Source organism: Meleagris gallopavo, chromosome 6, assembly GCF_000146605.3.
Source record: "Meleagris gallopavo isolate NT-WF06-2002-E0010 breed Aviagen turkey brand Nicholas breeding stock chromosome 6, Turkey_5.1, whole genome shotgun sequence".
Classification (NCBI taxonomy): Eukaryota; Metazoa; Chordata; class Aves; order Galliformes; family Phasianidae; genus Meleagris; species Meleagris gallopavo.
Genome location: NC_015016.2, coordinates 20668873 through 20692932, shown reverse-complemented (window position 1 = coordinate 20692932; position 24060 = coordinate 20668873). Strand labels below are relative to the sequence as shown.

The 24060-nt window shown below is 40.7% G+C and overlaps 1 protein-coding gene and 2 long non-coding RNA genes across 3 annotated transcripts; 2 read left to right on the top strand and 1 right to left on the bottom strand.

Annotated features, from left to right (window-relative positions):
• Positions 1-242: 242 nt before the first annotated feature.
• Positions 243-20570, top strand: LOC100538445 (calcitonin gene-related peptide type 1 receptor-like). Its single transcript, XM_019616364.2, has 6 exons — positions 243-1443; positions 5345-5405; positions 5503-5569; positions 7698-7916; positions 12651-12692; positions 17964-20570. Exons 1-6 carry the CDS (start codon positions 1326-1328, stop codon positions 18183-18185), a joined length of 729 nt encoding a protein of 242 aa, XP_019471909.1. The 5' UTR covers positions 243-1325; the 3' UTR covers positions 18186-20570.
• On the bottom strand, positions 12620-18042 carry LOC109368182. Its single transcript, XR_002115949.1, has 3 exons — positions 17956-18042; positions 16128-16281; positions 12620-12700 (listed from the first exon to the last, which is right to left on the bottom strand). It is a non-coding gene; the product is annotated as an uncharacterized LOC109368182 (long non-coding RNA).
• A 721-nt stretch (positions 20571-21291) lies between the features above and the next one.
• Positions 21292-23222, top strand: LOC109368181. Its single transcript, XR_002115948.1, has 2 exons — positions 21292-21332; positions 22240-23222. It is a non-coding gene; the product is annotated as an uncharacterized LOC109368181 (long non-coding RNA).
• Positions 23223-24060: the final 838 nt, after the last annotated feature.

Below are 24060 nucleotides of genomic sequence, written 5' to 3'. Positions count from 1 at the left end.
TTTTTTATCGTTTGTCAGCATACTTTGTAGGAACTGTTCAGACACAGTGTAGAAAAATTATGTGACTGCTTTGCTCTGTGTGGCAAGCAGAAGAAATGAAAAAAAAACCAAAAACCAAACCAAACCAAAAAAAACAGCCATTCCTATCTGAATTCTTTTATCTGCACTGTCAATGATCTTCTATTTTCAGAGCAACAAGCTGCATTGCAAATATTGAAACAGAGCTAAATGCCCGTGTTCTGTGAATTGCTTTGGGAACACTGTTCAACAACAGAATCACTATCGAACCTGCTTCTCTGTCCCAGAGGGGCATTGTGAGTCCTCCAGACAGACACGGGGCACACAGTCCTCTGCTGAATGATTGAAATGTCACGCTACAGAGACAAGTCAGTCCTAGCAAAAACGTTGCTTCTAGTCCAGGTAATTTAGCTTGGAAACCATCTGGAGAAGTGAAGGGGAAGGAATATTTTCTTGTGGCTAAGGTGGCAACTGGCATTTTGCCATCACTGAGGGCACCTCAGATGTCCATGTAACCGCTGGTGCTTCCTGAAGAGATCCCTGCATCACCCTCCTGCTCCATAGGCCTCCTGGGCACTGGGACATGGTGGAAGCGGATGGACATCAGAGCCTCTCAGAGGAGGACTGGTCTCCTCCCACAGCACCTGGTGAATGGACACAACGTGTTTCTCTCCACCATCTGATCACCCAGCGGCTTGAAGTCTGAATTTCTCATCTGAGCCACAGGCAAGAACCACTGTCCAGCTTCACAGCCTCACTTATCTCCATGTCTTTTCATCTCCACTGCCTGCAGCACTTGTTCTCAAAGGAGGGAGTTCAGAACTGGGTGTTGCTTATAAAGGAGTGACTGACTCACAAGAGAGCTGAGCAAGTCTTTGAAAATTCTGAGTAAAGTGAAAGAAATCACCAAACTAGAGCTCCAAGTTATGTCTTTCTCACAGCCTTCTTCTAGAACAGGCTGCTTGTTCTAAAAAACAAGTGCAGTTCTAAAAAACATGGAACTAAGGACTTTTGAAGGGAATTTTTTTGCAGAGTACTTTCTGGAGTGCTGTTATAATACCATGTTTTACTCTTTTGTGAAGGCTTTTTGCTTAATTCATCTCATTTATAAAGTTTAAAATCCCTGTCGCTGATATGTGCCAAACAAACCCAGCAAGATCTGGGCATCTGTTTCTCTTTGCTTTCTTATAGCATAGAATTATAATTTACCTTTGCCTGCTTAGATGTAGAATGCTAGTCAGGTGTGTGACATTATCTCATTTGCCTGGCAGGTAAGCTGCAAAGTGCTGCAATTCTTCCACCAGTACATGCTGGGCTGCAACTACTTCTGGATGCTGTGTGAAGGCATTTACCTGCACACACTGATTGTGGTGGCTGTCTTTGCAGAGGAGCAGCGCTTGCACTGGTATTACCTCTTGGGCTGGGGTATGTATGGTGTGCTTTCTAGCAAGTTGGTGGATGCTTCAGATGTTTGCATTGTATTCATGCTACTAAGTCATAGCCTAGGACTGAGTTTGTGGGTCCTAAATTTGAGTGTATTTGTTTGTATGAGTCTAGAGAGTCACAAAAATGTCAGCAGCTGTCATTATCTGTTACTTGCTGCACCTTGGGATTTGCTGAAAGAAATGTTTAAGCCTTTTTAAGCAAAGCTTTGAGAGTGAAATAGATTGTTATCCAAGTATATCTCTCATCTGAACAGAACATGTTTAGTTTTGTCATTTTGCATGCAAAAATATTAATCTGCTATAAAAGAATATTTATTCTGGAATTAAAAGGAGGAAAATCAATATCTGTGTCTCCCAGTTTGTAAAAATGCAGCACAAACAAAGAAAAACCAGAGCTTTTCTGAAACTGAATCCAATATTGGGTATACTTCGGCAGATGTTACTTTAAGGGAGAAGATACCATTTTACAGAGGAGTAGATAATGTCTCTGTTCTTATTTTGTCTAACAGCAGTGATCTCTAAGGCATTTCAGGTGTCAATTAGCAAATCTCAGTGATATACTATGGGAGAGGTTACAAATGCTATACAAAGTCTCTCTAGTAGCATGTGAATTGACCAAGAAATCATGTCTAAGTCTCCTCCTTCAGCTCCAAATACGCAGATCTCTTCTGTTTTCACTGAGGGAGTTGTTGCCATTTAATTATTAGCAACAACAGGAATTTATTCTTTGTACTGCCTGGTTCAATGAAAGGCCACGTGAATACAACCAATATATTGGAGTGAAGTACTATTTCTTTCACATTTAAATCTCTATTGTAAATTCAGTCTGAATCAGTGTTGACAGAAAATCATTAGCAATAGCTTTTTTCCAGATTGGGAGCTATGAGTTTCTGGCCTCATTCCAATTTCTGGTGAGCCAGGTCTTGTATTTCAAAACCCAGTGGTGCACTAAGCAGTAAATGACAGAACTTTGTTCATCATCTCCCTGCGTTATGGTTTGCTGGCACCATCTCTTGCAATCCCAAACTGAAGCATAAAGAATGTACTTTCTATTTTTCATCCTTTTAGCAAATGTAATGCCTGATCAACATCATTTCATTTTTCATTATTTCATTTACAGTAGGAAAGTGAAAAACAGCTCTCCTGCTTTAATAGAGGAAAAAATGGGAATTGGTTAGATGGGAGGAAAATGAACCTGAACGTTCTGAAGAACTTTAAAACACTGACTCCATCTGCTAGTTGGACATCCGGTAGCAGGTGCTAATGGGATTATAACAGCGAAGCAGAAAGTTGTTTTGTTGGTTGTTTTGTTGTTGTTTTGTTTGGGGGGAGTTATTTGCTTTCAAATAGCTGCTATCACAGTTTTCACAGTTCAGAATACTTGAATGTGCAAAGTTTGGTAGCCCTCTGCTTTTGAAAATGGAAGACCTATATGAAGAGTAATTTTATACCTTTCCTTCCAGTTAAAACATTTGCTGTCTTTATGTAGCAGAAGACTTCCTGAAGTACTGTCATTCTGTATCACGTTACGCAGGAGAAAAGTGGACATTAACATATTTTTCTAAGTGTTGTTCACTTTGTAATGCATCTTGTGTAACCAGGACAGCTGGCTTGGTGTGAAAGCTTATGAGCTAGCTGAAATATGGTTGAAGGCATTACTGGTATCTTGATGGGTAATTCGGTGAAGATAACTGAAAGGATGCTCATCAGTATCTACAGCATTGTCCCAGAACTAAGCAATGTCTGTGGGAATGGTGTGATGATATACTGAGAGAGAAAAGGTTAATAGAAAGCAACACAACTCTGACCGTGAAGTCTGCATCCTTAGTAATGAAACTAGGTGGATACTACCACACAGAGTAGTCATTTGCACCTTTTAACTGAAGTAGAAGTCATTAGATCCTATTGCTAATAATTAGGACTACTTGGCCACCCCTAAAGTTTGCATAAATCAGTATAATTCCACTGCTTCCAAAATCAGTACTCACACAGTCTGTCTTCAAATGTCCAGCTATGTTAATGAAGAGAGAGATGTTTCTCCAAAGAGCAATGCAGAGCAACAACAGCAGTTCATGCTCTGAATTATAATTCAAAAAATCAAGGTAAATGTACAACACAAGATAAATATACTCATTATTCCTTGTTATAACTAATCGCTATGCAAGACAATCTAGATTATTTTATTTGGAAAAATATTTATTGATGTTTGTAAAATAACAGTTTAAAAAAAATAAAAATCTGAGCAAATACAAAAACATTTCCACGAAAGGTTGCAGATGATTGAACAGAATCTGACACAGGCACATGTATTTGAAGATGGATGCCCTCAGGTGATACCTTCTTTGGCATCTGCTGCTGAGAGTGTCCTTTTTCGTGTGCTATTGTCTCAGTGGCTCAGAAAATCACCTTTATGCAGGGCATGATAACAGCATCAGGTAGGTGCATCCAACTGCGTTCTGCTTCATCAGGCTGCTTCAGGCTGCTTCATCCACATAAAATTGAAAAGGGAATCATTTATTTGGGCAGTGCTGAAGCAGACTATCTTCTGAATCCAACTGGAAATACAATTAAGCATGATTGCCAGATTTTTTCAAAGAGGACCTGGCATGACCTTCAGGGGTATGGCATACCTTCTCTTGGGATGGCTGGAGTAGGACCTTTTCTGAGTTGCTCAGCTCTCGTAACACATATATGGAACCTCTGGAGTGAAACAGTGAGGTCATGAGGACACGATAGGCCTTCTTGCTATTCCCCTTCTCACTGCTACTGGCCCTTTCCAAGGCAAAAGCAACATCTAGCTGCATGGACCAGCCTGCGGCTGGAAATCTGAGTCATAGATGGTCAAGAGTTTCTTACCTTATTAATGAAAACTTTCCGTTGTGTTCTTCAGATTTGCATGAGAATTTGTTGAGCCAAATATTTTAGGTTAATGCATTTAGCAGAATAAAAAGGTCCCAAGGCATCATGTGGAGCAATCTACTTGCAATGCTTTTTACTGTTAAAGAGCCGTTCCTTAAAAATGCATTTCAGTCTACGCAGTCTGTCAACAAAACTGGATCAAACTTGCTCCATTTCCAAAACAAAAGGACTTTCTGAAGCTGCTAGTCCCATAAGGTCACCCTGAGGATGGAAGCTCTTTTCTTTCTGTTCAGATATTTTTGTTTCTCTAAAAAAGCATTCTGCAGCAAGAAGCCAAGTAATCATTTTCTAACAGTATAAAAGAGAAGACAATCCATCGTTTTATTCTCCCACAGCTGCATTGTTCTCTGAAGTTAAACTGCTGTAAGAACTTATTTTAGCAGTAAAGCAAGTAGCTATTGCTTAGAGATGCCTGGAGAGTGCAGAATGTCCTATTTACATACTTTTTTTTTTTTTTTAACCATAATCTCACTCCAGCATTGGCTGACCTGTGTTCTCTGGCAAGAGCACTCAAGAATTAATCTGAGTATTCTCTGCCTCTTCTAAAAGTGTTTGTGTCCAAGTGTACACAGAGCTCTTTGCAAAGGACAGACAGCAGTAGGTGATCCCCAGCTGTCTGTATGTGCAAGGTTGTCCAAGGTGGGGTCAGTGTTGAAGCACAGGCTCTCAGGTTTCTAGCCTGTTGGAAAGGGAGACTACATACACAGAAACTGAAGGAAGATAGATGTGGGGGGCAGGAGGGCAGATTGCTACTTAAAGTCAGGATGTACACAACTGAGGTATGTTAAGAATGGGATGTTCCCCCTGGTTCAGTGCACATTTGCTCAATTCTGCTACCTGTCAGAGCAGTGGCTTCCCTTGAGGTGCTGGGTGAAAGCTGGGACTATACTTATATTTGTTTTATGATCAATGATGTTCAGGCCAAAAACACCAAGGCTGACCTATACCTTTAATCATTTCAGGGTTTCCTTTAGTGCCAGCTTCAATTCATGCAGTTGCAAGAGCCAAATACTTCAATGACAAGTGAGTAGCATGTCTTTTTTTGAAGGAATTTAGCACTATTTAATTGTGTTACACATTTTGAGTAAATAATAAATTATGTGGTATATTTCCCCTCCAGCTGCTGGATGAGTGTTGACACTCACTTGCTTTATATTGTTCATGGACCTGTAATGGCAGCTTTATTGGTAAGAATATTTGCTATCAACCATTTAATAATTATTTTAGAAATGCTGCTAATGTGTAGAGAATATATGTTTCTGTACTTCAAGTCTTCTGGTAAATATTTGAAAGCAGTTTGTGATTTTTCTCTTTTAAAGAAAGGCTCTGAATACTTTTCATAAATCAGTCCAAGGAACCACTTGAAATATAATCAGATTTTGATCCAACTAAACTGTGTAACTGAGTTTTATTCAGCCCAAGTCCCAAACACATCTCAGCGTGCCATCCAAGATGCGCTTTCAGCTTTCAGGCTTCCACTTGCTTGCAAACTTCTGCATGGATATACCTGCAGAAATGGCGTAGCAGACCAAAGACTATGGTGGTGAATGCTGAGAATACCTCTGAATAAAGAAACAACCCTCTGTCTACTAGCTAAAAAAAAACAGATCTTTCGTCCCATTCTTGAGAAGTAACTTTGCCCATCAGGAATACAGAGAAGACAGTTCATCCCTGCCATGTTCAGCCTGCCATGTCTGCAGGATCACATCTGCTGAGGGTCTATTGGCTTGAACTTGACTGCTGCTTTCATAAAGCCAGCTTCTAGGAGATGCCAGTCAGCCTTTATTTTGATCACCAAGCCCCAAGTCTGCACATTTTAACTGCAAAGAAAAGAGGAGAGGCTGGTTTTATGGAAGCAGAGCAATTTGTACCTGTTTTTAAAATAAGCTGTTATATTTTCTGTCTTGTTCTTATGCTGTTTCCACTTTTATTTTTCTCTTGAAGTTGTCACTGTTTATACAGTGTCCTTCGTGATTTGCTACAGCAATCTCATAGTGGTAGCCTGACTCAGAGGAGCTGAGGGTTTTTACCTTTGCAGAGTCTTTTTTTCACCTTCCACTGTAACTTCAAAAAGTTCTAAAAGTGAAGGTTAAGTAGAGGGAGTGAAGTCAGAGGAGGATGGAGAGTAAGATTTAGATTTAATGCTAAATGGGATCTCAGAAGTCATTTATTATTCCTTTTTTTTTTCTTTTTTTTTTTTTCCAGTAGAGCATGAATGTAAAATAGCTGAAAGGTCTCTCAGTAGCTAAGAAGTTACAAAGTGCTTTGTGAAAGCTTACTGATTCATGGTTTATTGTTTTGAAAGATCCAAGTGAGATTTCTCACATATGCATGGATTTAGGACTATTAAAATATCTATTTTAGTTATTAAATAAGAGGATACTTATTTTAAAAATGGTTGCTATGGAAGTCTGTTGAAGTTCATAAGCACGGATGCCTGCTGGTATTGTAATGGAGTAGGAAAGGTTACATGCTGGGGAGAAAGGAAATCTGTGATACTTATGATGTCCTCAGGGCTCATTACCAGCCTATATGCTTCCAAGCACATCCTGCCAGGAGCTCTGTGAAGTCAGGGCAATGTGGCCCTGTGCTGAGCACCCATAGCTGAAGTCAGGTTTTTAGAAATGACTCTGGAACTCAGATACATGGCTACTTGGAAGAGCTGATCAAAAGAGTAAGATGCAAAACTTTCTCAACTCTTTGGCCTTTCTGCCCTGTTCCAGCTTGTTTTGTTACCTATGGGCAGCATACATAGGACCCTACAGTCCCGTGGAGGCAAAGTTGAGCCTAGGTTTTCTCAGGGACAGACTTGGCCCTTTGCTCACACAATCCTGAAGTGACAGCACACGTGAGCCAGAGCAGGTCCCTCAGAGAATGTGTGTACCTGTAGGCTCCGTATGCTCAGGAACACCTGTGGGTTTCTCACCTGGCTGCAGCATAAAGTATGACACCTTGGTGACCTCCAGAGCAGCCATTTCCTAGGGGACAATTCATCCGCTGTGCTTAAACTCTATGAGATATTTTGTTCCTTGGAGATCCCCAGTTTGACCACGCCAGTGTCAAAACACTCAGAACTGATCCCTGCCTATCTCAAACATCCATTCAGGTTCCTCAGGGAAGCACATATAGCATCTTAATGTCTCTTTTCTGAAGGTGTTCAAGGTACTCTCCAAGGTCTGTCTCCCGGGAGGTGCACACTGGGAGCTACAGTGAAGCTAGGAAACTGCATTTTAAAGCCATTTATGTGTTCTGTGGTTTTGGTTTGAATGCCTGTTTAATTTGGTTGCTTTTACCTATAATGTCTTTGCTTTACAGGTCAATTTTTTCTTTTTGCTTAACATTGTCCGAGTTTTGGTGACAAAGCTAAGAGATACCCACCGTGCTGAGTCCAACATGTATATGAAAGCTGTCAGAGCCACGTTAATCCTGGTTCCCTTACTAGGAATTCAGTTTGTCATTATTCCCTGGAGACCAGAAAACCGACTTGCTGGAGAAATATATGATTACATCATGCATATATTAATGCATTACCAGGTATGCTATATAGTAGCAACTTCAGCTTAAGTGAGGTGCTTGCTGTTAAGCTTATTTAGTCAAAGATATTGCTGTCAGTTGTTTTGCACTCAAATTGAGCACGATTGTGGTTTTATACTTTTCAATTGCCTTTACATTGCTGAATTATCTACCTCAGCACAAGTAGCATCAATGTATCAAGAAAAAGCATGAGATAAAGGAAACAGAAAAATGAGGGGAAAAAGATCAAATGGCACTACTTCTGAACTAAGCAGAGAGAACCGAGATCATAAAGGTCTCCTATCTTGAAAGTGCTATTTCTGCTAAGTGCTGAAATTCGCTGAAACTGCTGCTGTGAGGTTAATAATAAAATTAGCTGCATGCAAAGTATTGTAGAGAGGGAATTCCAATACACAAAAGAAAAATTGTGACAATGAAGCTTGATTTAGGAGTTAAAATTCCGTTATTAAATAATTGAAATTAAAGTATAACACTTATAACACAGACATCTTTATTTCAAAAATACTTTGAAAATATGTCATTGTTCAATAGGATTTTATTTTATTTTTTAAACAAAAAATGATGTGACTTCAAATGCTTGGTGGTCTGGTTTACTCTCTTAACATATCCAGTCCCTTACTGCTGAGGAAAGGTAAATTGCTGATGCATTTGTGAGTAGAGGGCAACACGGGCAAGCACACTGACCCATTTCTGCTTTTCTTTTATGCTGAAGGTAAAGGCAGAAGTTATTTTAATGTTGTAATAAGTAAATAACTCTTAACAAAAAAAAAAAAAAAAGAAAAAAACAAAACAGTAGCAGTTAAAGAGAATATGGAAGGCTTATGTCAAAGAAATACCAGAATTAACCCATGGGCCCTACATGATATGATAATATACATCCAGCCTCTCACATGTTATAATAGTATGTGTATCCCTCATAAAATTATCAACATCCCAAACCTTCCTCGCTCCATAGACACACAGTTTATATTTGCTACTGTTATCTCTGTAGCTTTACAGCTGAAGACATCCACAGTACACTGAACTATGAAAAAAAAAATATATAGAAATCAGAAGAAGCAGAAACAGAACTAATAGAACTAGAAGTAATTGTTCGTGTAGTGGACTGTGGTTGAAAATATGTTGGATGTTATAAAAAAGGCCTGATAGAGATGAGCAGGCATGAAAAGTCTGTTAGTGCCAGAGGTACGTGTTATAGCTGTGATATTTGTATTTCACAAAACCAGGTGAGATGGCAATTTTAGTGAGGATTGGTATTTTACTGCCATGAGACATGGCTTAAAATTCAATAAAGGCACAGAACCACTTTAGTATTTTCCCTAATTAAAAGCAACAAGCAGTTTACTTGTGCACTTAATCTTCCAGATCTTTGCTGCATGTTTTCTCTTGATCTTATCCTAATATTGTTCACCAGTTGTGTATGAATGTCATTTCTGTGTTTGCACAGAAGGCTGACACATCTCATAGTTTGCTATCTGTAAGTGGGCAGATGCCATACCAGTTATCTATTGTTCTCCTTCAGATTCATTAGACTCCCATCTGTCATGAGACCTCATCAAGCTTCAAGAAATGTTACCTTACTCCCCTGCATGGCAAACAGTCTGTTTCTATTCCTCTCAGTATTTATTTGGGTTGGTGTTTTTACTGTGTGGGTGAAGGGGAAACCTTTGAGCGTATGATGTGGGGACCCTAACAGAAAATTAACCTCTAACTTTATTCCAGATGGCATCTCACAGATGCTATTGCTAAACAGAGTGGTTTAATTTCAAATATAAATTGCCCAAATTCATGCAAATGTCAGTGAAAGCAATTATCTAGGGAAGCACAATAAATTTTATTCTGTCCACTTGTCTTCTCAACACATGTCCTCAGATTTCTTCAGCACAGGGAAGAGCAAGAAGTGCTTATATAACATTTAAAAAGATGAAAAATGATCATTCATTCCTACTTGTAGATGAGCCCAAGGGCCCCAGGCTCAGTGCTAGACCCAGCTCTGTGTGTGTTTCATCCTGGTTTCCCTACAGCTGTAAGGGGGGCTCATGAGACTTGCAACATGTCATTATGGAGATCTTCCATCTGTGTATTTCCACTATCATCTTTTGAGCCTCTTAGTGAACACAGTTGTTTACTGTGTCCTTTGTAGTATTTTCTGATGTTTTTTCTTACATAGTGGGTTAACATCTAAAAGGAAAAAGCAAATACATATATTTTAATGTTGGAAAAGTTGTTCTTGAAATGTGAGCTTCACTCCCAAACTGTGGGTGAACACTGTCCTATTCATCATCTGTAGAAAGAATTTTGTTCTGTTGGACTTCCTTTCCTTCTTCCTGTGATAGATTCAGGAGTATAAGGACAATTCAGATCCACTTAAGAAACTCAGAAAAGAGAGAAAGGTAGTAGAGCAGCAGAAATATAATAGATAGGCAAGAAATGAGTAAGGTGATAGGTAAATGTCCCTAATTTGGCTGAGTTCATAGCAGCCTTTACTCCCCAGTGCCAGAAGTCTGCTGGGAACCTCCACATCTATGTATGGTTGTTACAGAGGTTTCTGACTTATTTTCAAGTAGATTCAGGAGCAGTACACGTTTTGGATGGCAGAGCCCAGAAGACTATTGCTGTTGAAAGAAGAACACTGAGACATACATGGGGCAAAGGAAATAATTTCTTCAGTCAGCAGAGATGTACAACTTCCATGATTTCAAGAAGGTGAACAGTCACATCTGTTCTCAGCTTATTCCAGACCAGAAGAGCAACTGGAGATATATGGCATCAACACTGCTTCCTCTGTAGCTTTTCTAACAGAGAAGGTCTAAAGAAAGCAATAGTGAAGGGAACAGAAGTAGATTAACTGTAGGTTTTAACAAGAATTTGAACACTGTACAGGATATTATTTATTTGGAAGCATTCAAGGCCAGGCTGGATGGGGCTGTAAGAAATCTGGTCTAGTGGGAGGTGTCTCTGCCTATAGCAGGGGGGTTGGAACTAGGTGATCTTAAAGGTCCCTTCCAACTCAAACTATTCTATGATTCTATGAAATAAAATGGAAAATGACATCAATAGTCTGCCTTAAGGTGAACTGCAGTTCCCGATTTCCCCTAAAACACTCTCGGTGGAGAACAGACTTAGCTTCTTTCTCTCCTCCTGGAATCTTATCTTCTGTGCCTCACTGAACATCTCTAATCCCAGAGGAGATCAAAATCCATCTCATTTCCCATTGTGGCTAACTACTGTTAATATGTGACCACATACCATACAGTACCACAGCACGTTTTTCAAGACAGCAGAAATTGACATAGCATCCACAGTGCAGGAGAATAATCATTATAGGCCACAGGGAAGTGCAATGTTTGCATAAGTTTCAGATTTAGGCACCTGTGATCTGTCAGAGGTCTGCTGTTAAGGCATTAGTTTTTGGTTCACTTCATGGTTTTTCCCAAATCAGAGCATAGGGAAAACTATTATGCATTACATACTGTGGTCTGGAGTTGGAGTTTTCAGAGGGTACTGTTTTCCCAAAACATAAAAAGATTTCTTTTGCTCACTCCGATTGCCCTTCCGCCTCCTCTGTCTTCACATTTGAAGTTATTTGCAATTACATATTGCAACTAAAGAAATTCTGTTGGCGCAAAATCATTGCTAAAATTCAGGTGATAGCACCTCTTCAAATCAGCTTGATACATCAGCATTCTGCTACAACATTTTACCTTATCTTTGTAGTCCAAAACATGCATTTGAGGGTCCAAGATGTTTTACATAGCGTCAGCTATAATTTAACTGGTAATCAGTAAAATGAGAGCTTATAAAGAAGATGCAGCTGTAAAGTACCTCAGAGCAGCCCCTGGGAACACAGAGTATTGCAGTGCGGTTTTTCCCTCAATTTCACAAACTGCCATAAATTTAGTTTCTAATAACAGCTTTAAGTAATCTAAAATGAGGGCATCTGGCTCCCAGTGTTGTTATGTAATGATATTTTAATAAGCGTTAATGCTCTTTAGAACACAGAGCAGTGTAATTATGTGGTTTTGAACAGCAGGCTCTATGCACAAGAATTTTCTCTCTTACCTGTTTCACACTTCCTCACCTCATGTTCTAGGCTTGACCCTGTTTAATCCTGCAGAGGTAAGGAAATATCTGAACAAATGTGGCAATAATGACATTAATTTCAAGAGGTTTAGGACCAAGCTATGATCTTCAGTCTCTTCCGTACCTTCCATTTCACCTGTGTTTTGTGTTGGTTTATTTTCCCTTTTTCTGACCTCTAATATCTGTTTTCACACCTTCCCATCCATACTGATACTGCACATACAGGTCCACTTACCCATCATACACTTCAATTGAAAGCCTTTCTGGCACAGCTGTCTTCCCTTGTGTGACAGTCTTAACTGGGTAACTCTGACAAATGCACAGCAGCATGTTGGGCAGTTCCTCTACCTTTACTTCATAAAGCCAGTAACACTTAGTTATCCTTCTCCTGCCCTCTCAAACAAAAATAACTTTATAGGCAGAATAGATCTAGAAATGCCAGTAATATGAAAGAAAATATATTGAAAAGACAAAAACTGGTGTAGAAATGTAACTGAGAATTAGGAGGATATTAGGTGAAATGTCTGCGATGGAAAGGAAGTGGATCAAAGTTTGTCTTGCATGCCTCAAGCCTCACCTTCCAAACAATGCAAAAAAAAAATCTATGTATATATTCTGATCCTTAAGTGCTTTTCATTTTCTTCCTCTTAGGGCTTGCTTGTGGCAACTATATTCTGCTTCTTCAATGGTGAGGTACGTATCTACAACACAGCGAGAGAAAAGAAAAATAGTCACTTAGATGTTGATTGGTACAAAGATGAAGCATCTCGAATTACAAAATTCGAAGGCAGAGAAAGATATTTTTCAAGATCTATATACAAGCAGCACTGTGCATTTCTGAAATCTCTATGTGAATACCTCATTGAGTCAGGAAAGTCAGCAGCACCAAGTGCACCACAGACATGTGTCTCTCCCCCTTTCACCCACAATATCACAAGTTAGAGGTCAAAGTCAAGGATTAAAACACTAGTAAAAGACTCAAATAGTTGACAGAGCTACCACACATGCAGAGGAACCTGTAGGGCTGCAGCTACTTTCCCTTCTTTGAGGATTAGTGCTGGCCTTTTTAAGGTCAATAATTATCAAGCTGTAATTAAGGCTTGAGTTAAGGATGTCTCCCCTTCTCTTATAACTTGATCAAATGTTTATACTTACAAGTGTGTCTAGGTCCACTTCACTAAGTTGTTTTTATAAAAATAGCTGTTTGTAACATGTCAAGAGCCATTTAAATTCCTACAGTAAGCCACTTCCCAAAGATGGTAAGTTGTTGTGATACACTGGGAGCATTTAACTGTAGTGAAATAAACCACAGCATTATCTCAAAAAAGCTGGAAATCCCTTTAAAAAGTTAGCTTTGAATCCAGAGCAGATAGACTAGATACAGAACAAAATTTGCAGTGCTAACACTCCGTATGTCACCCTACAGGGACATTCTTGCTTTTGTTTATCTGTATGTTATTCTCAAGTAGTAATGATGTGACCATGCTGTTTTTTTGATAGTGACTTGAAGCAAGTTATCCAACTGATAAGGTGCTACTGGCTGGTTTTCTATCTTTCAGGATGGCAGAGAGTATTAAATACTACCATCTCTTGTTGACATCACTGTACACTTGCTTCTGTCTGTACATGGTAAAGGTACAGATAAATGCAATAGTAGAAGAGAAGAGGCCTCCCACAGCTTATGGGAGACATAAGAGGGAAATGGCAGAACATAAGTACTTAAGAACACTTGAACTTAAATAACAGTCATAAAGATCATATTACAGAAAGTCACACTTTCATTTCAGAGTTCAGACCGTTTAAGCAAAGTTGGCAGAAGTGCTATTCTTTTCTGGTATCATGTCCACCCCTAGGACCTGCAGGCTACCACCATATTTCTCCTCTAATGTTATCACCTTCTGGCACAGTTCAGTCTCCATGTTCTGCACATGCAGCATTACTTCTAGTTCCTTCTGGTATGGAGAACATGGCATGAAAAATGAAGAGACAAGCCAGGCAGTTCTTGAAACAGCATATCCCTATAGGACTGATTGCACAGCTACGTACAGGCAGTGTGCCAGTATGTCCTCGCTTGCCTCCAGACAATGTATTACACCCAAATCCTTGTCTTCAGGATTGCTTTCTTCATCCTCCCTTCCCCCCAGGTTCACCTTCAAGTTTTTCTGATTAGATTTTGCAAAACATATTTGCTTTATATTTTATAGCTTTAGGGCAAAAGGCCAATTACTCTGTAATTCTCCAAATCTAATGAGAACATTTGCGCCTAGATTAAAGGTTGTAGCAGTGCTAAAATGAAGAAAAGCAACAATAAATTGCACTGAAAACATACAAACCCTCAGTCACATCCAAAAGCCTTTTTGGCACAGCTGGCAGCCCATTGCCACCACTGAAATATACCACCCATTGCCTCACTGTGCTCACATCCACAGACATTCAGTAGGCAGCAATAAATGTCAGTGAGTGCCATTTTTCCTGCATGGAGGAATACAGTTCCACACCTTTGCTTCATGCACATAGCCATGTCAGACGCCATTTTGTAAGAGTGCCCCTCTGCTGCCATTTGTCACACAGCAACAAAATGTAATGGAATATGCAGAATCTGCAGAGTAGCAGCAGCAGAATCATGGAACCATAGAATGATGAAGGTTGGAAAAGACCACTAAGATAATTTAGTCCAGCCATCAGCCCATCAGCCCATCACCACCATGCCCACTAAGTCCCTCAGTGCCACATCTACGTGCTTCCTGAAAACCTTCACTACCTGCCTGGGCAGCCTGTTCCAATACCTCACCACTCTTTCTGAGAAGAAATTTTTCCTAATATCTAACTTAAGCTCACCCTGTTGCTACTTAGGGCCTAAACCTAGCCTAAACCTTACCTATTGCCCTAAACAGGCTAACACCAAGATGGCATTATGCACTTACAAAGGGAGAAGAGCTCTGAGTTTGGCTGCCTAAGAAAACTAAGCAAAGATAATCCTCTCCAGTCTCATTGTGTGCAGTATGACACGGACCAAGGCCACAGTCTGGTTTTCAGTCATGGCAGGAGATTGTTTCCAGGCCACTGTATACATCTGATGCCATAGAATAGAATTCAAAGTGGTTTGTCATGAGAAAATTCAGCACAGGGAAGGCAGATTAATTTTAGTAAGAAAACTAGATACTCAGGAATTTATTTTTTTCTACTGGAATATTTAACCTCAAGGCTAAAATGCATGAAGTTTAGCCAGGACAAACAGTGCTAAACTCAGTACCACCTGACAGTATTTTATGTTGAATTTGTTTGCATGCTACCTCACAGCCTCATTTTATTGCCATAAGCCTATCTATAGAAAGAAATGGAAAAATGCTAAAATGTCATCAGTGCCCGCATTCATGTGGAAGAACACATAAACAATGGAATTTTCCAGGACTTTTTAAATGATTAATCTTCTCATGTATTTTTATGCAAAATCTCAGTGTTCAGCAGCACTGTAGTTTCTCTGTCCAGTAACAACAGTGTTGTGCAGATGATACGAGGACGCTTCAGTAGTCTGCTCACCAGCCCACATTTCCAGGCCTGAGATTACCTCTGGACTGCAAGACTGGCCAACACAATGGAAAGTCTCTGGAAAAAAAATACCATCAAATAACAGCCACTATCTCGTGTGCCAAAGAGGCATGAATGGGTAATGGAGAACAGGAAAACCTTTAAAGTCTTCAAAAGTAGAGAAAGCCAATTCAGGCTTCTCGTTTCTCTGGGCTTCTCTTTCCTCCATCTGCAGTCACAGAGGAAAACATGGCAGGAGCCTCTGTGGTTGTTAGCACAGTATGGCTGGGCGTGTGATTTTCAGTAAGGCTGCTTGCACATTGAAATCTGTGCCTGAACAGTTTTAGTTGGCACTGAGCAGTGATCATCTGAGATCCTTGGAATCAGGGCAGAAATCTAGGTTTACTCATTGCTTTACCCAAGAGCAGAAGCTCGTGTAGCCCACTAGCCAAGTGTGGCCAGACTCTTTTAGATGCCAGCACTTGGAATGAAAGCAGCTGCTCCGACCTGGTGCTCTCATTGCTCCATGGGGCCTGTAAACCTTGACCAGTGACACTGCTACTGAAGGGATGTGCCTGCTCCCTCTCAGTCCATACATACCTCAGCACCATTGCCTTCTGAGAACAAAACTATGTCTCCTGGCAGACTTTGCAAGATTGAATGTCTTTGTTCTTCCTGCTTCATGTAACCATGGTTAACTGTTGTGCTTCATGTAGCTTCTAGGGTAACCAGACTACAGCATTCATCTGGAGCACTGTAATGTTAAAAAGGCAGTGTTAAAGAGACTAAAACCTGTACAGATTTCACTTTGTGCACTTCCTTATTATGTGATACAGCTGCAGTACTTTTCCATGCAATTAGGTTTTTTTCACTCGTAAACTTTGGTGGTGATATGATACCACACATCCATGCATGCAGCCATTTCACTTCATATCTTGATATATAAGTATAAGAGCTCTGTTCACAGCCCTGGTAATTACGGTCCCATTGTGACCATATGTCTTTTCTGTGCTTGATAGCTAATTAATCTACATTGACCATTAGTTTTCTTTTCTTTGTGTGTTAGAAGGTAAATAGAAATTTATTTCTCTAGAGGATAAGAACTCTTAACTACTTTGCCTTGAGCTATGTGATAGCAAAATAGAGGTAGTATTGGAAACTGAGCATGGAGATAGATAGCTTTCAGTTATTTTTAATGGACCAGTCCAGCAAATGTTTGTTTACTCAAGCAAGGAGTCATACCCGGGTCAGTGCAACTACTTGCATGAGTAAGGATTTATAGCATCAGTCTTCATCTCGTGGCTCACTCCTTGGCTTAAAAATAAAAATCCAAAGCAATTGAAAAATCCATTTTTGGCACGTTGCGTAGTCCTGCTGCACAGTCAGTGAGCGTCTCAGGTTCACAGCAATTCCTTATGAAGCCTTGTCCTTAGACAGGGAATAGCTTTCTTGCAGGCAGCAGTGAGTGGAGAGTAGATTGAATTTTAATATATACATATCAATGGAGTGATTAGGATTGTGGAGTCCTGGGAAATACTAAAGTCACTGAGAATGGAATGAGGAATGGGACAGCTGAAATGAATGGATGAAGCCCAGCTTTGCCCATTGCCTGCTTGCATCTCAGCATAGCCTTTGGGAAGGAACTGGAGGGTGCCAGCACTCCCAAACATGCAGCTGGAGATGGGCTTCTTATTCTCTAGCAGGCCTCAGCAGCTTCAGTCATATCCTGGCACAGGATAGAACATCACCTTTAATGTAAATGTATAATATAATGTTTTGCTCCTAGAGGATGAACGTCCAAAAGCTGAAATTCTCTGGTACACAGAGGTCTGTGGCCAGTGCTAATTTTTTGCCAGTGCAGAACCTCCTCTTGAACTACCAGAAAAATATCTCTGTTTATCTGCATTAATTAACTGGTTCTCTCTATAAGATGAGCCCTGTCAAGCTCTTGAAGTATACTTTGCCATTCATGGCCAGCTTTATTCCAGGTTAAGTTTCTTCAAGAACATAGTGTATTTGCCATTCCAGGTGCAAGGATCCAGGTGCAGCATCAGATATATTCTGATCTTCATCCCTACCTCCTCTTCCCTCGTTTCCCACTGCACTGCACTGCTGCATTCCCATGCAGCACTCTGTTCCACACTGACCTCTATGGGAACAGCTAGCCTCTCCCTCTCTTCACAAGCAGTGACCACTGAAAAAAAACAATTGCTGCTGTAGGGAAGGCAGGAAGGGATCTCAGGCCAGGACCTAAGTGACTGCTTCTGGAGCTAGGAGGAGAGGGCAGAAGAGAGGCAGACTGAGCCTCATGGAATTTGACCTGGAGCTGTTTCATTATTTTTGTCTTTTTTTCTATTTTCTGCAGCAAGTTTTAAAAGTGCTAAAATTTTCGCTAGTTCTGATCATTCATTACCCTAACTTAACCTACCTTAACAGGTACAAGGGGCTTTGAAGAGGCAGTGGACACAGTACAAAACCCAGTGGGGCCAAAGGCGTCGAGAGCACTGCTCCACCAGATCCACCTCCTACACAGCAACGTCCATCACAGAGGTCCCTGTCTACCTGTACCATCATGACTCCAACAACGAGCAGCTCAATGGAAGATACGTAGACGACTCTGAACTTGTTGCATTGAAGTCTGGGGAGACATCGGCCTAGCTGGGCAGCAGCCACTGCAAACACACCATTTCATGTCTGCTTGTGAACAAAGAGAGGAAAAGAGTAGGGAATCCAAGTGGAAGAGAGCAAAACTGGGTGACTGGATACATGGCATTCAAACCACATCAGCCTCTGACAGCAATGGTGCAGGGAATCTGGCACAGAGGTAGGAATCGCAGTTTATCCTTCTGAGCATGGATGTGCCTGCCAGGCCCATCCCACACCTTCCCACACCTCCCGTATCAAGTGATGATCCAGCAGCAGCAGCAGTGCCAGGAGTGCACAGCAAATAGGAAAGAAGGAACTGGTACCTGGCAACTGGAAACATTCCGCACTTTTTGCTGTCAGTACTTTTCTTTAACAGCAGATTTTGAACTATCAACTTTCACATGATGTAACTCGCTTGCGGTCCTTTACTTTTACCCATTTGAGGAACCTGGTGACTTCTGAAGAGATTTTGCACACTGTGAGACAAATCAAGCAGAGAAACAGAAAAACTCATTCCAAAGTACTCACATCTTGATGATCTCCAACAAATACCCCAACATATCATCATCACATTAGCAGGTGCATAAAACAAATGATGGTAAAGCCGTAGGTATTGAGATCTCAGACATCCTCAGAAAACCAGCCAGCTCTCTCAGAAGTCCTGAAGGCATCTGAAAATAATTTCTTTTCAGCAATACAAGTAGTTCAAAAGCATCTATAGGAAAAATTGTCACCCGATTACTCAATCCAGAACTCATCATTAAGGCATGATTCTTTCATCCTGAATAAACTGGGAAATTTGTTTCAAAATTATTATTTTCTTTAATAGCCACTCTGAGATGAATGCTAAATGAGTGGTTGCCTCTAATAAAATTATGATCATGGCAGTAAAGGATCCCGGGTAAGAAATAAGGAACTAATGTCATAGCACACAGAACATCTGTTTTTACAATCTGTTTGCTGTTTTGAGTCCTTTACCATTGAAAGTGACAATTTCATGTGTGAGTCTGTCACCAGGAAAACAAGATGAATGTGCAGTTTGGGGACTAACGAGCACCTTTTATCACACATTCAAAGCATTGTTAGAGTCTCTGTGTGATCACTAATGCAGAAATCAGATGAGGGAGTGCTTATTTGTAGTTAGAAGTTATTGTACTGTCTCTAAAAAATTTTGCAAATCACAAAAGGAAGACAGTAGGTGAATTTCCCACAGAAAGCGAACAAAAAGAATCTGCAAGCAGCAAGGACAGTACCAAGGAAGTTTAGCAAGGTTATGACTCCTCCAGCATTTATCCATACAGTGTTTAATGAATACAATACCATTCCTTCTTGCATCTTTGGCAAACTCTCCTGAAGATCTCCCACTCCTTTGCCTTTTGTTTAGATGTGCATAAGATATTTATTTCAAAGGCTAACAAGGTACTCATCACAATCTTTAGCTTTGAAGGAAGTTGGGAAGTTATTGGTACTCCTTTGTTTTCCCTGCTAATCATTTGCGTCTGATGCTTCCAGCCCAGCCCACTCTGGAAGATGTATGCAGTCATGCAGGAGGCACTTGTGCATCTCAAGTGTCTGAATGTCAACTCTGAGGTAGGTGCTGCAAACATGCTGCCCTGTATGGCGGGTGAACAGAACAAGACAGCATGCCATCTCTTAAACTGCAGTTGTATTCATGTAGGATTTCTTTCATTGATGTAAAATTTATTTTTTCCTTCACATTCTTGCTGTGATTCAATCCATAATGTTCTTTCTGCTTAGCATTGCCTAGGGTGCTTAAAATATCATGGGTTAGAATAGTCCCAATTCCGTATCTTGTCAGATATAGTAAAGGGAGAAAAGCTGCAATGAAGTGGCTGAGCTCAATGTCAATTCATTTGTAGTTTTAGAGGTCTCAGACTTTCCCTCACTGGCACATCTAGACCTTTCAATATTCATCTGCAAATTTTAAGTGGAGACCTGCTGAATGTGTCCACCTACATGAGCTGCACAGAGCCTACCAGGAATAAGTTGGAGGGATATGTGCAAGCCAGTGCTACGAACTGGAACCATGTCCCCATACACATGGGAGGAAAACCAGAACTTCCTCCTTGATGCTGCAGCTACAGAACAAGAGCTTGGGAACAAGCAGTGTGTGCAATTCATCACATGGTTGATCTAATGGAACAGCTGCAAGAAAATAGAGTCCTGTGTATTCATTCAAGCTATACTTATTCTTCAGACTTCAGGAACACAAAGACAATTATTTTTTCAAGCAGTATTCCACATATTGCTGTTTTTGTTTATACCAGTGAACAGTGGAAAGAGAAAAATGTCGTCACAAAGTGGCTCTGCTGTGGATGCTGTGTTTCTGAATCATTTGAGGCACACCATGTTTCCCAGGAGAGCTCCAGAAGGCAGTGGTTAGTGTCTGAAGGCACAGATGAGCTGGTCATGAAAGAAATGTACGTTAACATATACATGTTAATAATGATCATGTACACAAAAGTAAAAGCTGCTTTACAGTCTGTTGTTCATATGGATGTACAAAATTGAAATGCTTTCCCATTATAGTGGTTGGGTTGTTTTTTTTCATTTACCAGTCATTTTTTTCTTGCTCTGTTCAGTAGAATGCTCTGAAATGCCAAATTTAGGATCTGGGTTTTAAGATCTGTTTTTTTAGTCTCAGGGGGTGGACACACTGCATGGTTATGTGGGTCTTTGTGACAGTGCTGGTTTCAGCGGAGTGACAGTGACTTGCAGCCACTGAAGATTCAGTGTTCCACACACACTGAGTTTCTTGTTGGAATCACTCTGGGGTTAATTTCAAATCCAAACTTCTTTTTCCCACTGAAAATGCTATCTTTCTTCATCTCAGAAATAGCCTGAGATGTTATCATTGCACATGTAAGGTGAATTTCATTTCTTGTTTTACAAAAAGCACCATACACTAATGGCGGTGTATGGGGCTGCTGAATCACAGCCTGAACCTTTGATTGATCACCTGAGGCGAGCAATGAGTCAGCCATGGGAGCACAGGTGAAGGCAATTCACCTGTGCTGCAGGAAGGGGTGGAGCCTGGCTCCACCTCTCCTAGACCCATTTAAGAGCTGACTGCCAGGAGGGAAGGATCTCTCTGGAGATCCACTCCATCAGGAGTTCATCTTGAGAGCCCAGGACAGGGTGAGTGACTTTCTCTTATTTCTCCAATATAAATTCTATTAGCCAAGCTCCTGGATATATATCTATACCATCTGTATATCCATTGATTAAACAGGCGATAATGTTGTGAGCTCTGATATGACCTGAATAATTACAGCATCTTGGCAGTAGGGAGTCCTGTCACTAATACCTTCACCAGAACAGCAGAAATGAGTAAGTTATGTATTAATGTAGCAGAAATTTGGAAGGGAGCAGTGCTTGGATTAGTGAATTTGAGGTGTATTTTCAGCAGAAAACAGCTTTACGCTGGGCAATGCTGCTGTGTCTATTTTCTCTCTGACACTGCACCCAAGACGTGAAAACTCAGTTGAATGAACATTTGCTCTGGAAGCAAGGTTTGCACAGTTTCTCTGTTTGAACAACTGAATCTATCAGAAGGATGCTGCTTGTTCTTTATTAGGTTCAGAATCAGCACAAAGGAAAGGCTTTGGGATGCTTAAAGTGAGCCCTGCTGTTTTTTTCCTACTTTGATTTGCTTAACAAATGTGTTTTAGCTGAAATAAAAGAGCAACAAAGGCAGGACAATTTTCTGTATATAAGTCTGAGAGTATTTCCACCGCGAAGTGCTGATGTATTTATAACTTAGCAACATAACTCTGTTTTGGGTTGAAACTACCCACACCAAGCAGGTGAATTTCATCCTCTTTTCCCAAATCCTCCTCCATCCTTTGCCAGCCTTAACATACCAAATTTGGAACCATTTTCCAAAGATCCAAATTCTAAATGCTAACAGCATGGAAGCCGCTGCATTTCCAGTGCTTTGAATTTTAAAAGTCAGATGTGTCCTCTTGAAGCTACATATGCATAGTTATTGTATTACTGCTCAAAAATAGAAGTGTTTGTAACCTCAAACTCATTTGCATTGCAGCAGGGTGGTCCCAGGCCAGTGAGTCTGTGCAGCATGAATGTCACAGCTCGTGGCCATATTGTTTGGACCAGTCTTAGCTACATGGAGGAAGTGGAAGATTTTTCAGTTGATGGTAGCAGCAAGCAGAATTATGCATTCCTGGGGCAGCTGGGCCTTTGCTGTTGTGCTTGCTGCAGGAACACCCTTTTCAGAGAGACTTGGCATGAGAAAAGTATGCATCCTAAAAAAGGTATGTCATCAAGCAGCAGTGAGGGAATGTCAGACCTCCAGTTAAAGGAACGCATCATCTCAGGAGGAAGCACACAGTCAGCACAACAGGCAACCACCTAGTGAAATTCACACCCCGGGCAGCCCTGAGACTCAGGAAAGTGCCAGAGTTATAGTGCTCTGACAACTCCTGGTCTTGGCACCTGTGGTAATTACAGTGCCTCTAAGGGTCTTATTCCAAAGTATCTTTATCATGAGCTGCCAATCCTTCTGTGCAGTGCAGTATTTTCAGGTACTTCCAGATGATTCACAAACTTGTGTTGAAGCATCCCGTGAGTGCTCAGTGCGTCATCAAGAGAAAAAAAGTATTTCTCAGAGTTTCCAGTATAGATCACTATGTTCCTCTCAGCTCAGTTCCTCTCAGGATGGCTGCTTTATCCAGTAAAATCGAATGGCATGAACATTATCATTGCTCAGCTTGACACAGTGCTTCATAAAAGAGAGCACTGCGATAAGATGACTAACTGGGGTGCTGTATGAGACTGTCTGAAACACAGATAGGTACAGATAGTGTGGAGATGATGTAGGCAGAGGGACCATGCAGGTGGCCTGGCAGCCTCCTGTCCAGACTGATTTTCTGTGATTTCCTAACAGCAGAGGTAAGCACCGAGCTCTTAGTGGGGTGGGAAGGTGCTCAGCTCTCATTATATGCCAAGATTTTCTTCATAATCTGATGTCAGGATCTCACAAACCTATTGTTTAAAAGGGAAAAAAAAGATAGGAAAATCCAAAAAGATGTCTACACTGCTTTTAAGAATCCGCTTCCTTTCCTTTCCTCTCATTGTGAGAAAATTTGGCTTTGAGCAGTGATGGATGGAGGTTGCTTCATGTGATGCCAACATGCAGCCCCTGCAGTGCTAGAGATCCAATGCAGGATATCTAAGTGTGGAGATCTTAGTTTGCATAAGTGCATTCAAGGGGATACAGCTCTTTCCCTCATCTACATTTCTCTCCACCAACACAAAAGTGCTAAACCTCCAATCTGTGCATCCCAAGGATGAGCACTTCTCCATGAAGTCTGCACCTCACATTGACCTGTTGTTGATTCAGAATGTCAGATTGAAAGGAGTGTGTTTTAATTCAGACTTGCTCCTATAATTCAGATGCTTGTCCCATGTTGGTTTTTTATTTAAAACTAAACAGAATTTATGGAAATGGGGTATGCAGATTTAAAACTAGATTAGGGATAAAATTCTGAGTGCACCAATATCAAGTATCTCTATCAGAAGAATAAAATCACCTTTTTCTTTTTAACTAAATGTAATCATGTCACCGGAGAAAGCAACAAAACAGCAAACAACTTTTGTACCAATTATATATAAAAATATGTGATGTGTATGCATATATAGACTTATATAAGTACTTCTATCTGGGTAGAGTACAACCTCATTGTCCTCCCAAAGCAGAAGAGATGGGGGGAGGGCTGTGGGGCAGAAATGGGGCACAGCTTTCCTGAAGCAGCTCGATGCTTTCTGGGGATCCTACATCAAGTCTGGCCACCTGCACTCCAAGCCTCTGGCTGTGGGAGCACCATGATGGTGGATGATCAGGAGG